At 38.4% G+C, this 16,010-nt stretch overlaps 1 protein-coding gene across 30 annotated transcripts in view; it reads left to right on the top strand.

Moving 5' to 3' along the window:
- Positions 1-16,010, top strand: part of LOC144001226 (calcium-activated potassium channel subunit alpha-1a) — a 234,959-nt gene that overhangs the window by 176,956 nt on the left and 41,993 nt on the right. For 18 of the 30 annotated variants that reach the window (XM_077495359.1, XM_077495383.1, XM_077495372.1 and 15 more), the window contains 8 exons: positions 5,869-5,979; positions 6,073-6,178; positions 7,199-7,281; positions 7,374-7,443; positions 8,441-8,596; positions 8,995-9,104; positions 9,228-9,296; positions 11,936-11,947. In XM_077495359.1, the coding sequence (XP_077351485.1) occupies positions 5,869-5,979; positions 6,073-6,178; positions 7,199-7,281; positions 7,374-7,443; positions 8,441-8,596; positions 8,995-9,104; positions 9,228-9,296; positions 11,936-11,947 (717 nt within the window). The remainder of the gene's footprint in view (positions 1-5,868; positions 5,980-6,072; positions 6,179-7,198; positions 7,282-7,373; positions 7,444-8,440; positions 8,597-8,994; positions 9,105-9,227; positions 9,297-11,935; positions 11,948-16,010) is intronic. The other 12 variants (XM_077495363.1, XM_077495366.1, XM_077495386.1 and 9 more) reach the window with 1 other exon arrangement.

Genomic DNA, 16,010 nt, shown 5'->3' with positions numbered 1-16,010 from the left:
CCAATATCGTTACATCCCTAATAGTCATGCTAACTGAATGGGTTTTATTGTCCATGAGATTAATAGAGGTGGATGTTTATTTGCTAGTGTATCTTTTTCCAAATTATTATTTTTTTTTTTTGCAAGAAATAATTTTGGTGTTGGGAACCTCTCAGGCTTCTCATTTGTTCTTTTTTTTCTATAGGAAATAAAATGGGTCAAACTATTGCCAGTATTAAAGCATTGTTAACATTTTTACATAAGTAACATTTTTATTTGTTGTCAGGTCAGTTCAATTCCTTTAATTAATAGCATTTTCCCAATGAATTATTGTTAAAAATATTTTATTCTTAAGGGTGTAAAATGCCTCAGACTTGGTAGTTGGTGTTTTGCCTTTTATAATAAAGACTTGAATTTGTAACGTACCGACTGCTGTCTGTGAAAATGTGGATCCCAAAAAATGTAGGCCCAGACAGGAAAATACAATTGAGATGAGGTTTATTCACAAACCCACCAAACGCAAAACGCTGGCTCAGATGCCAGGAGAAAAAACAACATAAAGCGCGAGTACAATACACGGAAAAGTTAATAACAAAAAACACTTGCAAACAGGGGTTAACAAAAAATACTTACAACGCAAGCTAGATCTATCTATTCACAATAACACACAATACAATCTAACTATATACAAAACAGAAAGCGCCGTGGCAGATACACGTGAAAAAATACTAAGTTATCAAATCAAAACAAGGCTATACTAGAATGTGAGACTAATGCCGCTGTCAGACTACACGAAAACAGCCCGATTTCAGCCCGACCGACGTGTCGCGGACAAACGGGGCATGTCGTAAAGGATTTTGGGTTGTCTTGACGTAGCGTCGCCCGTTTAGTGTGACACGTTCAACGACTGGTCGCCTGTTGTCCGGGACGGTTCACGACCATCACGACGAAAGTCTATTTTTGCTCGTCTTGACGCATAATGTGTGACATACCTACGTCGTCGTCCGTTTGGTTCTACAGCATTGACCAATAGCGAGAGGGAGCGAAACGTCAATCACACACTGAACAGCATTTTATAGCTCTTTTTATTAGCATTTTTATTTTATTTTATTAGCATTTGTTTATTTATTCGTTTATGTATTTATTTATCCCCTGGATATTTCATTGGATGGGGCCAGGCAGGTGCATCTCGAGGGGGAAAAAAAAAAGCGCCCCGCTGCAGCGCTGCGGCTGCATGGAGCGCGCACGCATCCGTGTAACCCGTCAGGCAACAGCGACATGAATAGAGGACCAAAATATATTGTGACTGTTGTTCTAATAATTTCAGAAATTTGGGCATATGAGATGGGCACATATTTAGTGAGGATCGATCACATTTTCATATAGTCGGGCCAGGCCTCGCCGCCTTAACTGTCACCCGCTCTCACTTGAAAGTTTTTTTTCCCCCCTCGGAGTGAGTGCGTATACTATCCAATGCATCGTACTAAAACAAATCAAATATGAATAAATGAAGCAGTAAAAAATACTCAATATAATATTTCAGTGTTTGATAAAATAATAAAACAAGATGTCATCCCGCAAATTAATGAACAAAATCAGCTATAATTACCCCGGCGCATACATCACACTTGTCCCATGCGTGCTCGATTCACGCAAACACTCCCTGTCCTTGCCTCTTTTTTTTTTTTTTTGTCCCACCTCCCCGACAAACAGTGGCCGACGCGTCTCTCTTGGCAAGACAACACGCGATGATCGGCTGGTGTCTTGTCGCGTTCAGACGTGTAGTGTGACTACAAGCCCCGTCCACGACACAGAGCGAATTTGTCGGGTAATGTGACAGCGCAACTGTCGTGTAAGACAAAAAAATCGCGTAGTCTGACATTGGCATAAGATTCAGGAACAAAAGGTCTAGAGAACGTCTTGAGCAAGGGCTGCGTGCAAGAAATAATCCGACAGTGATCTGTCGCTCCGGGAGTCCTTTTAAAGACCTCTTGATTGTGGAAATGCGCCTCAGGTGTGGCGCAGGTGGACATGCCCCCTTCACTTGCCCACTGGAAAAACACCAGACACACAGACTGAGAGCAGGATTATGACAGAATTCTCTGAGTATCTTAAAACTGATAGCTACTGTGAATGCTCACATTGAGTGAACAAAAGGTCCTAAATTTGATCGGTATCAGCATGAGGCCTCAAACGTAAATCTGCCTACAAGAAAGATGCTAGACGTACTAGTGATGTGATATTCGACACTTGAGTGCGGCATGATTTCAGCGCATTCAGCTAAGACAGCGGCTTGATTTTTCCTGATTTTGCAGCCTCATTTTATATATGTCACAATTCTATTTTTAGCATTCAAATTAGGCAAGGGTTAGAGTCAAATTCACAAGACATTAATTAGGGATCATTATAATAAAATAAGGATGCGCAACAACGCTGATGAACGTTCCCTCGCGTAATTGGTGGTCTACATTCTGTAGGTCTAATTATTATCCGCTTTTTGGAGCATATATCTGCTGCATTGATAACATCTGCCTGCAGACCAAGTAATGCTCAGCGGTCATCGCCTTGGAGAAAGACATATAGTCAGTGAAAGCATGAGGGAAAACATGAGCGATGTTTCCCGTCCGCTTGTGCCAAATGCCGCTAGCTGCCCACACATATGTCAGCTCATCAGACCTGACGGCCCTTCTTCTTTGCTTAGCCATCACAGCTGCCTGTTAGATTCTTTTAAAGGGCATCTGGGAAGACCATCACGCGCCACAACGTCCATTACCGGACGCTCCCATCAATCTGAAACCGCAGCTCTCGACCGACATCAATTTGTATTTCCTCCAACTGATTTCACTCCATACGATTTCGGACGCCCACTATTAAAGTTTCCTCCTGCCGAACAAGAGCATAACAATGACTTTAAAGAAAGCTGTCATGACAAATCTGTGGCCATGAATAGGACCGTGAATGGTGAATACTGGAACCACAGTTAATTTTAGGAAAGAGTAACTTAATCCTTTTGGTTGTGAGTGCAGAGGTGTTCGGTGCCAGGCCAAAACTAAAGTGTCTCAATTGTCTCCTGGCACGTTCTGCTAAGTAGCGGATGAGGCCCATCGTCATTATGAGATATCGTTACACATGTCCATCGGGTAATTAGTGTGTCTGCCAAATGTCCACACTAATCTGTGTCAGTAGAAGGGCACATTTGGACCCAATGTTGGCAACAGAACACTATCACTCTCAAATTTAACTTCATCATATAACTTGTGTAGTTAACAATGTCTCATCACGGCCTTAGTTAAAACATCTGGGGTGCAAACAGTTTATTTGAAAAGGGTCACCCCAAGAGGAACACCATTCAAAGAGAGCTTAAACCCCCACCTATACTTATAGCCACTAATACATTCATGTGCCAAATACTTCGGCTGTTATGCAAATTTTAAACACGTCATTACAGGGGAGATCGCGAACAAATCTAATTTGTTCATAAAGGTGAAGAAAATTGTCTTAGACATACAATTTCTTATTCCATTTATATACGAGTTCTCCCATACATTAAGATTCAAAGCCAATTTTTATCACCCAACCTACACACACGCACACATTTAGCATTTTGACTTAATCAATGCAAAATTTAGTTGTTATATATGGCAATTTTAGTCAGAATCTAACATAAAAGAAGCATTTTAATTTTATAAGCAAAAATGACGAGGAAATTGTGACAACAAGGCTTTTTCTTTCACATAATGACAGCTTTATTTCTGTAATATTAGGACTTAACTTGTAGAATATTAAATTATTTTGTTGAGATTTTTTCTTTCTTTCTGACAATGCAAATATTTTCTTCTGGGTTTCCATAGGCCATTAAAACGATTTAAAAGTCCAATATATATAATTAAGGTTATAAATGCAATGTTGAGAGGAACTTTAAATTTAAATGCAATTGTTATTCATGCCTTGTTTGTACAAAATGGCTAGAATTCCACGAGTTGATTCATGTTCCAAATACCAAAAAAGAAAAATGTGGTGTTCTTGTTTGCAACATCCAACATGAAGCACTAATGCCACCTAGTGACAAACCAATTCCTCAACACAAATTTGTGAGTCAGTGTTTCACACGCTTTTAACTCTCTATGAATTACTATCAAATTTTTCTATCAATGAACTAAAAGATACAACCGCATTTGTATTTGTATTTCACATTTATGTTAATTAAGATAAAGAAAATTTATTGAAAAATATATTTTTGAAAAATGTTTTATTGTATATTTAAAACAGATATAATGTGCGATAAATACAATTAATCACGAGTTAACTACGGAAATCATGCGATTAATTATGATTACAAATTGTAATGGACTCACAGCCCTAATATATAAACAGTATATGCATAAATGTATGTAATATGTATATGTTTGCGTGAGTCTTTATGTGCAGTACGGCATGGGCATTAAATTAGTTTTAAGTTGCATTAAAAACGGCGTTAAAAAACATTAAATTCAATTTGATGATACATGAAGAAACTCGGCTCTTAGAATGTCTTTTTTGTTGTTGAATTGGGACTTAATTATTCTAATATTCTGGCATTGTATATCATAATTATGCAATCATAATCTCAGACTGTTACAAGAATTAATATGTCATTTTGCATGTCTGAAAATTGCAGCAACATTTTCATCATAAAATAACAGCTTTATTCTTGTTACAACTTTTTCAATATGGTTAGTGAGCAGACTGTATCCTGGTTAATGCAGGATTAAGAAATGCTTTTTGAAGGAGAGGACAAACTCATTTTTAGTTCTTGAGTAGAGTTTTAATCATTTACATACCAGAATGTTCCTGGAAATCTGTTAAGTATTTTTGGGGGTGATTCTGCTTAACAAAGAAAAGCTGGTCATACATGACCGACTTCCCTGGCCTCTCATGAATGATCATATGGTGATTGAATGAATTTCTCAGCCCAATTCAAAACAAATTGTCGGGAAGCATTTTTGTTCTTAGTATTCTTACCATTTGCGTTGAGAGACTACGGCCAAGAGAAACATTGCCGTCTTCTTGATTCGTTTTGAAATTCGACAAAACGCAAGCTTCTGGCATCTACCGGACCCAAAGTAGCAGAACATACCGTCTTTGACTTTCCATCCCAGGCTATCATTCATACAGACTGAGTTAGAATAACCTAACAGACAACAATGACAACAGTATCCAACCAACATAGCGACAATCACCCAGAATAAGAATTAAGCGAAGGCCGCACCCTTTCATCAGTGTGGCTTTTGTTTGGCTGTGTATCTGACATTTGCACTTGATCACTATAGCCTGCAGTGCGTACATCCAAACGTGGATCTAACGTGCTGCCGCAATCACCGGCTGACAGATCCCTCCGCCACCGACTCTTGCCAAGTTCTTGTCACAGGGTCCTGTTTAGACTTAGTGTCAAGCGGAGGCCTCCCATATCCCTTTGAACGTCTTTCGCAGCGTTCTGCAGAAGAGTGCGATCATATTTGATGTGCATGTCTTTGTCAACATCTATTCAGCTCACACGACGGCGGTTTGGCCGGAGGGACGACTTTTATATTGAGAACGGATGATGGGCCGACCGCCGCGGGCCCCGTGATTATAACTTAGATTTGCTAAAGTGGCTCACAGTTGAGTGTTTGATTGTGCTCGTCCTGCAGGTTTGAACCACTTTTCATGACAAGGGGGGAAAATATTCACTTTAATGGCAGAAATGATATAATTCAATTATGTGTTTTCTTTGAAAAGACATTTCTTGACTTTTTTTTTTTCTTCTTTTGGTGCTTTGGTTTTGGCTGATGATGTTTGGGAGACATGCCAGTGTCTGCAATGATTTATGTTGCCCACTCAAAATGATTTCTTCCCCTCCCCTCCTTTTAGGCATATTGTGGTCTGTGGTCATATTACCCTCGAAAGTGTCTCCAACTTCCTCAAAGACTTCCTACACAAGGACAGGGATGATGTCAATGTAGAAATTGTTTTTCTCCATAAGTAAGTTCCCGTATTTGTCCTCATTGTCTTCAAAAAGCGATCCGTATCAGAAGTATGCATTCATGTGTTCACCAACCTCCCCTTGTTTGCCAGTATTTCCCCTAATCTTGAGCTGGAAGCCTTGTTCAAACGCCATTTTACACAAGTAGAGTTCTACCAGGGATCTGTGCTCAATCCTCACGACCTGGCTCGAGTCAAGGTACATTCCATTTTAGCACTTTTCGGAGCGTATTAATAAATAGTATTTAGTAAATGTGCTGCATATAGAGTCACAGACCGAAATATACTATTAACATGATCCAGACATGATCAAACTTTTCAATTGTGGTTATTAATTTAAATAAGGCCCATGTAAAGTATTTGAACGAGAAGCCACCAAAAGTGAGAGATGACGTGGTCAGAAATATCACTCAACAAAATGCAATAAAATAGTGTGGAACCGGCTGACACAATGATCATAATTAAATCAACTTATTTATTTTGAGCGTAAATGATGTACAAACACTGTTTTTACTCCCGTGTACTTAAATTATTCTCGTAAAAATGAAGAAACTGCTTCTTTTTTTCTCATCACATTTCAACTTGACTCGCGTAAAATTTTTATTCATTTTTTGTAATTTTTCTGGGAATGTTGTTTTTTTCATGTAGTGATTTATTCTCATAATCTGTCTTTATGTATTTTATGCATGTTTTAATTGATTTGTCTCAATATTTACAATATCAAGTTAGTTCTTGGAATTGTGAGACTGGTTTGTGTTGTAATTTTATCTGAATGAAGTCAAACTGTTTCAAGAAAAAAAAAAGTTTTAATTTAAAATGATTGAAACTTCATTCTTGTACAGAAAGAAAATGTTCATAACAGTCTGACTGTTACTATCAAATATTTATGTTAAAATTTGTAAAACAGATTTATTTATTTTTTTCTGTGCCTATCTTGCAAATACAACCATTGAGGTATATCGGTTGCATATTTCCATAAAAAAAACATTTGAAAATGATAAAAATGAATCGTTTGAGGATTTCAAAAATCCATTCCAGAGAAATCCCAAGACAGATCACAAGACTAATGTCTTTGTGAATATCTGAAGAACAGAGAGAGAAGTTAAAAGTCAGATACAGTACGTTTGATTTGTGCGGACTTGCATAACATCACTGACATACAATCAGAATCAAAAGTGTTTCAATGACGCATGTGTTTGGACCCTACGCTCATGCATAGATCGAGTCAGCCGATGCCTGTCTCATCCTGGCCAATAAATACTGCGCAGATCCTGATGCTGAAGACGCCTCCAACATCATGAGGTAGCACATCGTCTTCTTGACCTGATGATGAGTTCTTTTTTAATTGTTTGATTGACCGTGTGATTTTTTAAAATCCGTTTCCCCTCCTATAGGGTCATCTCCATCAAGAACTACCATCCTAAAATCAGAATAATAACACAGATGCTTCAATATCACAATAAGGTGAGACGCTGTTGACAATACCAATAAACATGACCAGCAATCAGGGGTGTTGATGTATGAAAACTTTCTGACGGCCCCAAGCACGTTGGCGGCCCCTGTGAACTCATCGCTGCTTGCAGCTTGTTTGTTATTTAGGGTCCAAACACCAGGTGGTGTCACAAGCGCATGTTTCTGGACAAGAACTCATACACACAAAATTGGGTAGACATGTCTACCATAACAGGCCATAAAAGGACTTATATATGAATGTACTAACAACTGGCACTAAGATTGCTTCATCCAGAGGGCAGCCATCTTGTGTTGCCACTGTTACTGGCAACTTCTGTTTGGTTTTCGCTGAAAACTTCACTGTTTGCATTGACCATTCGGATACACCATATAAGAGTAAATACTGTATAGCATTTCAATCTCAATGATGAAAAGTACATGTAACACTTCTCCCAGACTTATTGGTACAACCATATGGCACACTGTGGCATTTTCATTGTAGAGACGGAAAATAACGTGAAAATGCCGCAGCGAAATCAATATGCAATTGTTTGTGCTTGGAGAGTGGCAAGGTAAGATGACCGCTGGTATCATCACTTCTCCCAACGGCAAGTCTGTGAGCAGGACTCATAAAAATCTGGAGGAGCCATGCCTGAAACTGAATAGGAAGTTGGCCATTTTGGTTTGAAGGAAACATTTTGAGCTAATTCCAGAGCTTGTATTAGAAAAGTTGTCCTAATGCGCGCCAGTCAGAGCCAAGTATCATAGACAGATGGCCGATGCTAATTTTTTCAAGATTTTTTTTTTTTTCGGTCTACACCAGTGATACAAAGGTTTTACTGGGTTATTGTTTCGCTACTGGGAGATCATCAGGCAAAATGGACGGAAAATCATATGACCTTGAAACTGTGATCTGTTTCCTGCTTCCTTGCTTATATATTAAAATAAAATATCGCCTCATTGAACTCTCTCATGACCATCCTTGTTTGTATGTTGTTGCCGGACGAAGGCCCATCTGCTGAACATTCCAAGCTGGAACTGGAAGGAGGGCGACGATGCCATCTGCCTGGCCGAGCTGAAAGCGGGCTTCATCGCCCAGAGCTGCCTGGCTCAGGGCCTGTCAACCATGCTGGCCAACCTCTTCTCCATGAGGTCCTTCATTGAGGTAACTCCTTGGCCCGTCACGCAGTTAAATCCAGGCTCACGTTGCGTTTGGCTTCAATGAACTGATTCATGAGGAGATTGGAGGCGAGGCGAACATAAGTGGCGACAGCGTGCGGGAGAGTGATGCAAGGCAGAACACCTTCCCGGTAAATCGAGACATCGTCGTCCAGAGCGAGAGAGACTTCCCATTAGCGTCCCCACACGTCATATTTTACCGTGATATTTCATCTGGAATCTATTTCTGTGGCTGAGCGCTGAAGAGGTGCTCGCCTTTATCAAAGGACTTTTCTCGTGACATTAAGATGATGGATCAATACATAATGAGCAGGCCAAACATCTGCGCACCATATTGGCAAGGAAAAACATTGATGCTATGACTTGTCTACTGTTTATTTCCAGATCGAGGAGGACACCTGGCAGAAATATTATCTTGAGGGAGTGGCTAATGAGATGTACACAGAGTATTTGTCCAGTGCCTTTGTGGGCCTCTCCTTCCCCACTGTGTGCGAGTAAGTATCCCTCTTTGGCTGTTCAGCCAGCCCACTTTCCACGGTAGGTTTTATGTCAAACAGGAGCGAAAATGTGCATTTAAAACAAGAAGTATCTCCTAATATTCTCCACATATTTTACAGGCTGTGTTACGTGAAGCTGAAGCTGTTGCTCATTGCCATCGAGTACAAGTCTGAGCAGAGAGAGAGCAGGTTTGTATGTGACAAACGCTCCCATTCTAATTGAGATTACAATTGCGTTTGATAGCATTACCAACCAAATATCAAACTGGCTAAATGCCTCAACACTCCAATCTAAGAACTCTTCTTGATTCTTCTACAGATGTATGGAACCACACCAACAATTCAATAACCAATTATTTCTGCTCAATTATATTCTAGTGGACCGACAAATAGATTACTGATGCCATAATAGCCTACTCAATGCACACAAAACTTCATAACTTGGGACAATTTCAAGATAATCAAATGCACATTTCAATTTCATGTCATTTTTTTCTCCTTAACTTCTCTTGTTTCCATGTCAATAACAAAAAATAATTTCAGTAATCTCAGTTGCCAACTCAGTATCAGGGCTACACTGTAAAGAAATAATAGTTATGAGAAAAAGTATTAATGTTATGAGAATAATGGATGTTTGATTTGTTTTCCAGGTAAAAATTCTTATAAACTTACAGACAACAATCTGAGACCGCCGACGTTCAATATTTTGTCTCATCAACAGCATCATCAATATGAACACTACAGTCAGTATTTAATAATTTTCAGAATATTTAAATTTTGTTATAGAATTTTGACTTTACTCTCATAATATTTAAACTATTTATTTTTGCAGAATTGCCATTTTTTTCTGGCAGAAATACTTTCCCCCTGTTCTCATGACTTGATTCTCATAAGATTAAGATTTTTTTTCTCTTCTGTCTCGTTATACCTTGATTTTCACAATTTGACATTTGTTTGTAAAATGATTACTTTTCCTTGAAATTTTAGAATGCAAGTCCAATTACATTTTGCATTGCATTTTGCATTTTTTTGTTTTGTTTTTAATTTAATATTACTCAGGGTTCCTTTATGAAAGTATGAAATTTGATTAACATGAAAAGGAATTTAATTTATGTCCCACATTTCCAAGATGGTAAAAAGTTTTTAAAACAAAAAGAGTTCTGTTTTTAAAAACAAAAATATATATCAATATATAAAAACATAAATATAAACAACAACAACAACAAATATAGATCTATCCTTTTTTTTGTTTGTTTGTTTTTAAGCATCACTACAATGTTTTTGTGAGAGCACACAGCATTGTAACAAGATCTTGGGGAATGCTTGAGTCTGATTGGCTCAAAAAAACCTTACATTGTGTACCTTGTCAGTTAACATACAGTACACCATTCGAACGTGTCAAGTGGCTCCTGTAAAAAGTATTACATTGAAATTATTGTGCATCACCCTTAGCTGTTAGATCATACTAGTGAACATAGCAACCTGACAGTCCAATTATTTGATAACTAAACCTGAAGTGCTCTGAGGACAGAAATTAGTTGCTTTTAAACAATAATTTGTGATGTAATCATATACTTTATTTGGTGATTACACCTTGATGACCGAGATGCTGCTGAAAAATTGGGGGAAAGTTAAAGAGACCGAATCAGCACAAAGGGTTCCATAAGATTTCTGTCAATTTGCAGACCAGAAAGATGAAATCAGCATGAATAAAAGTGAACCAAAAAGATGCAACATTACGATTAAAAGCCACATCCTGCCACAAAAAGTGACAATTAAGAACTGAACACTGAACTGTTAATGTTTTGCATGTGACAATTTTATGTACTGTTGCCAGCCTGAGAGCTTGCATCAATTGTCACATATAAATACATATATCGATATAATTTTGCCCTGCGATTGGCTGGTGGCCAGTTCAGGGTGTGCCCTGCCTGCTGCCCTGAGCCGGCTGGGATAGGCTCCAGCACCCCCCGCGACCCTTGTGAGGATTAAGCGGTCAAGATAATGGATGGATGAAGAGATATAATGTTTTTTTTGTATTTTGAATTTTTATTATAAACATAAAATTATGAGTTTGTTTTTTTTTGGCTGGCAATTGATAAGCGAACTAATGCAATTATCTGTGATCACTGGACTTAGCGGAGGCAACCATTGTCACTTTTTTTTGAATTTTTTGCCCAGAAATCTGGAAATTGGGGTCTGGAAAATATGGAATTCTGAAATCTCAAATGTTTAGGAACCCTGATTACATCACTTGTAAAATTTTAATTTAGTGTACACTGATGTGTCAGAAAAGTCATAATTTTACTGCATTTTAACCTTATTGTAATTTTTTGATTTTAATGTATTCTTGTAAAATTATGATTTTTATAATTGACTGCAATATTTAGGCTTTTTTTTTAAATTATTTTTTATAGTACGCAAACTTTCAAAAATTCTGACTTTACTGTTGCATTTTAACTTGAGTTTTGTTTTCTTTTCCGTGTGGCCCTAATACTCTGTGAACTTCCACTCCCTCTTCCCCTTGAACACTTATCCTGATTTTGTTTGTGTGTGTGTGCTCAACACACCAGAAGCCTTAACAGTAAAAAATATGTTGAGAAATTCCCTCTCTGTCCCAATAGATTGTTGAAGTTTGCTTAGCGACTGTACAATTAATAATAGACAAGCAAACTCCCTGGTTGGTAAAGAAAATGTAAATGCACATAATCAAACAGATTTGAATGAATTGTTTTTGGTGCGACACAAACGTGCCAATCATCCAAACGTTGGCAAGAGTTGCTTGTGTTCTCTTGTTTGATTTGAGATTTTGTTCTTGTTGTTTGCAGAAGCCGAAAGCGGTATGCCCTCTACCCTATCTTACTTCCAAAGTTCCGCCACTACTTTAACGCTTCTGACTTTGGGAGTTTGCCCCCCAAGGAATATTCCCCAAACGCTATCTCACACAGGCCTCTTTTTGTCCCCCCTCCACCTAACTCTTTTCTTTTCTATTTTTTGATGGTGTCCCTTGTGCTCAATGCACTAACTTCTTTGCAGGCAGAGAAAGAAAGAGAAAGAGAGGAACTAGATGAATTGGACATGTTTGTAGGAGTGCTGTTTCCTTGTCTTTGCTGTTGTCGCTGTACCAAGGCCAAACGCTCGCTCACCCTCTCCACATCTACCTCTTATTTGATTTTGTCCTCGACCAGCCCCTTCCTTCGCTTCGTTGATTTCTCTCACTTTCAGTTCCCTTCTTTCAGTTGTGACCTAACTATGTGTGTTTGATCTTTTTTGATCCAATTATCTCAAATATTTGCAGAATTTTACACCAAAATATGACAGATGTGTTGCTGCTAATCTCTTTTTCCACATTCCGGAGACCCGCTGATTATATCGTGCTTAATATGACATAGCCTGTTATGTCCCACATGGCTTTATTACACTACCACCCATTCATTCAGGAAAAAGGCATGGACATTTTGGATAGCATTAAGCGTATCCAAAGTGAAATTTGAGAACCCCCCTCCCTCCCCTCACTAGATGCATTTCACTTTTGCATTCCATCACCTTCTCATGTTGTCGATGCTTCACGTGCTGCGCATGTATTTGATAAAGAGAAAAAGGGGAAAGGGTTGTGAATATGTGCGTGTGTATGTGTGTGTTGACCCGCGTTATCCAGTCACTCCCATATATATATATATGTGAGTGTGTGTGTGCGTCTTTGGAGTAGATGTCCTCAAGTAAGGTCACTTCCTGTCAGTTTGGTGTTTGAGAAACAATCCAACTGCACAGAAGTTACTGCAACCGTCTGCATCTACGTACCCGTCCCCTATACCTGTACTGCAGTGCCCCCCCCCCCCCCCCCCCCTCCCTCCTCATGATGTTTGGTATCTTTGCATGCTCTCAATATGACGTCTTCACATGACGTTAGTGTTGGACTGCCTCCCTTGTTGCTCACAATATGAGGTTTTGATGCATCTTGGAAGTTTCCAATCGCCACCTGACCAGTGCACCTGGAAAATCTCAGATTGGGGCAGCAATGTTTTGTGGAAGTGTTTGAATTAATTTGTTTTTCCCCCCCGCCCCCCACTAATGAGCATGCTTATCTCTCTGGGGGGCTATTCAATCAGACTGAATTCTCTTTGATGTTTGATGATGAAAGAATGCGGACTTTGAAATCTTAACTGCATGACTTGCACATTTTGATGAGATATGGATTCAATTGCTCCCTTGATATTTGTGATATGATTATTAGAGTGTGACAGAGCCCAGAGGAAAGATATTGCACTTCTACTTTGCCGAGTCATTTTTATTGAAACATAAAAAAAAAAAACTGATCAGTATGTTGAGTCTTTCATCTGGGCTCACGTTGTGGAGGCGTGTGCCCTTCAAGGTCTGTGGATTGAATGTTTTTTGATTTCACACTCACATCATTGATGACTGTTGCCCACAGGCAACCATTAATGACCTGGGTGTGTGTGCGTGTGCGTGAGCCTATAATAGGTGCGTGTGTGTGATGTTTCCTCTTCATGTCAGTCTAATTAATGGGGAATGATACAGCCATTTGCAGTCATAACAAAAAAGGGCCACACATCCCATTTAATTTTCATATTTTCATTGAAAATTAAAATGTAAATAATCAACATTTAAATTAGTTTCAACCCCGTATTGTATTTGAATGAGGAAGCTGTTGCCACCAGTGAACCAAATAATCTATTTATTTTTTATTTTTTTTTAAACAAATTGAATATGCCAATAACAGGAGGTGCTGTTCATTCCCTTGCATCCCACTGTCCAACAATAACATAAATCATGAATTATTCTATGGAGTTAAATTAGGGTCAAAAGTTTTGTACTTGAAAAAATAAAACGTGAAACTGAAAATTGTTATGTTGATCTTGAATTTGAAAGCGTCTCTTCGAGCACACTAACGTAAATCCTACAAAAGGGCGAACAGAAAAATAAATGAAGTGCGGCGGAGTTGACCGCGTAAAAAAAAAAAAAGGTGGCTAGCTTTACCTCAGTTGTTTACAACGCAGAGCTTGCTTGTGGCCGATACTTCATGCTAACGTTAGCTCAGCTTTGACAAAGTCCCCCATTTATAATGCGTCACGCCAAAAAATATGTTGTCACAAAAACAGCCCCTTACTGTTTGTTATGATTTTGCAACACTTATTTTAGCATGTCTCACCCGTGCATTCGGTTGTCCTGACGGCAACCGGCCGGACGCCAGCGGGAGAATACGATGCCGACATCGACATCGGACATATTAGACGCTTAAACGTCGCTGTTGTACGGCAAACCTGGCACAACCTATTGCTGCTAGACCGTAAATGGTGCTCAGTACTGTCTAAAACGGACTTTGGAGTGGAATTTTGTCACTGATATCAATTCACATGCTGCCAAACACACGAATATGGTGTATATATGTTGAGTTATTTTAATTCCTACGTTCCCTGAAGGCACTGTCACTGGGGGGTGTTTCCAAAGCGCTTTTGTGCAGCTGTCACTCATGATTCCACGCCCCGCTCAGTTGACGCCACGCCCCCACGTAACATTCGGGTCAAAAGTCTGAAACTGAAAAAAAGAGACTTGAAAGTGAAAAAAAGATCTGAAAGTGAAAAACGATTTGAAAGTGAAAAAAAGTTTTGAAACTGAAACAATGTGTTGAAACCCAAAAAAATAAGATCTGAATTTGAAAAGAAAAAAAACATGCAACTGAAAAAAATAAGACCTCAAATGTCAAAATATATATGGAAGCAAAAAATGAAAATAAATAATTTATTCAAAAGCAGGACCGAAGTGAATCAAAATTAATTTTGACCCGAAAAAACTTTTCACATGCTTATTTTTATTTTGAATACCTTTTTATATTTTGTGAAATTCAAGATCAACACAACAATTTTCAGTTTCAAGTTTTATTTTTTCAAGTACAAAACTTTTGACCCTAATTTAACTCCATATTATTCTTATTATAATACACATCTACTGTTCTGCAGTCACGTCTACCTGTAAGTGTCATCACATTTGTCCAAGTGATGATCAGTAACCGAAGAATTGTGCGTTCATATTGTTTGCCATTCTGTCCCTCCGCATGATTAACAAATCCGCTAGTAGCTGACAGATAATGTTGCATTCAAGGCTGCAGGGAAAGTAGGAAATAGTTGTACCTCAAAGCATAGCTCATCTTGGCAGGTAAGAATTTGGATTTGGAGCCGTGTTCCGAAGCTTTTTTCAGAAATTCCACATTACTCAATTGTCTGGATTGCAGCATGAGTCAAAACAGGAAGCACGGATGATAAGTTGACCATGAAGGATAAAACACCCGCCTATTTGCAATTTGCTCGTCATGATTCCTAAACTCAGCTGTATTTTATTTTTTTTGTGCTCTTTCTTTAATGCCTTCTAAGATGCCATCAAAGTGGCTAATAGGAAAGTAGTAATTGTGGTCATGGAAGTATTGCTGAAGTGATGCATCTCAACAAACATTTTTGTTTGTTGGGGAGGTTTAGCCTGGAATAGTGGTAGGACTGGAACAATACACCTAAGTTAAGATTAATATCATATACTGTATGTCATATAGATTAAAAAGTATATGTAGTATTATTATTTTATTTATAACAATATTACATTTCTAAAATATTTATATTATTATTATATTTCTAATCCCCCACTTACAATAATACCAGACGCCCCCTTTGGCAAATCTTCTGTGTTTTGTTTGCAATTTCAACTAACTTTAGAGGCAGCCACAGTTTTGCTCACTCTGGTCACATAACTGTCGCAAAAAAAGTATTTACATGATGCACAGCTGGATTAGGTTTACTTAAAATGTTTTATCTTCATTTTTGCCTTATGTGTGTGTTTTTTTAACTTAATAATAAACGATAATTATATAAATTATATTAAGTCACGTGGCTGTAG

The sequence above is a fragment of the Festucalex cinctus genome, chromosome 14, assembly GCF_051991245.1.
Source record: "Festucalex cinctus isolate MCC-2025b chromosome 14, RoL_Fcin_1.0, whole genome shotgun sequence".
NCBI lineage: Eukaryota > Metazoa > Chordata > Actinopteri > Syngnathiformes > Syngnathidae > Festucalex > Festucalex cinctus.
Note: the sequence above shows the minus strand (reverse complement) of the source record. Positions and strands in the feature narration are given on the sequence as shown.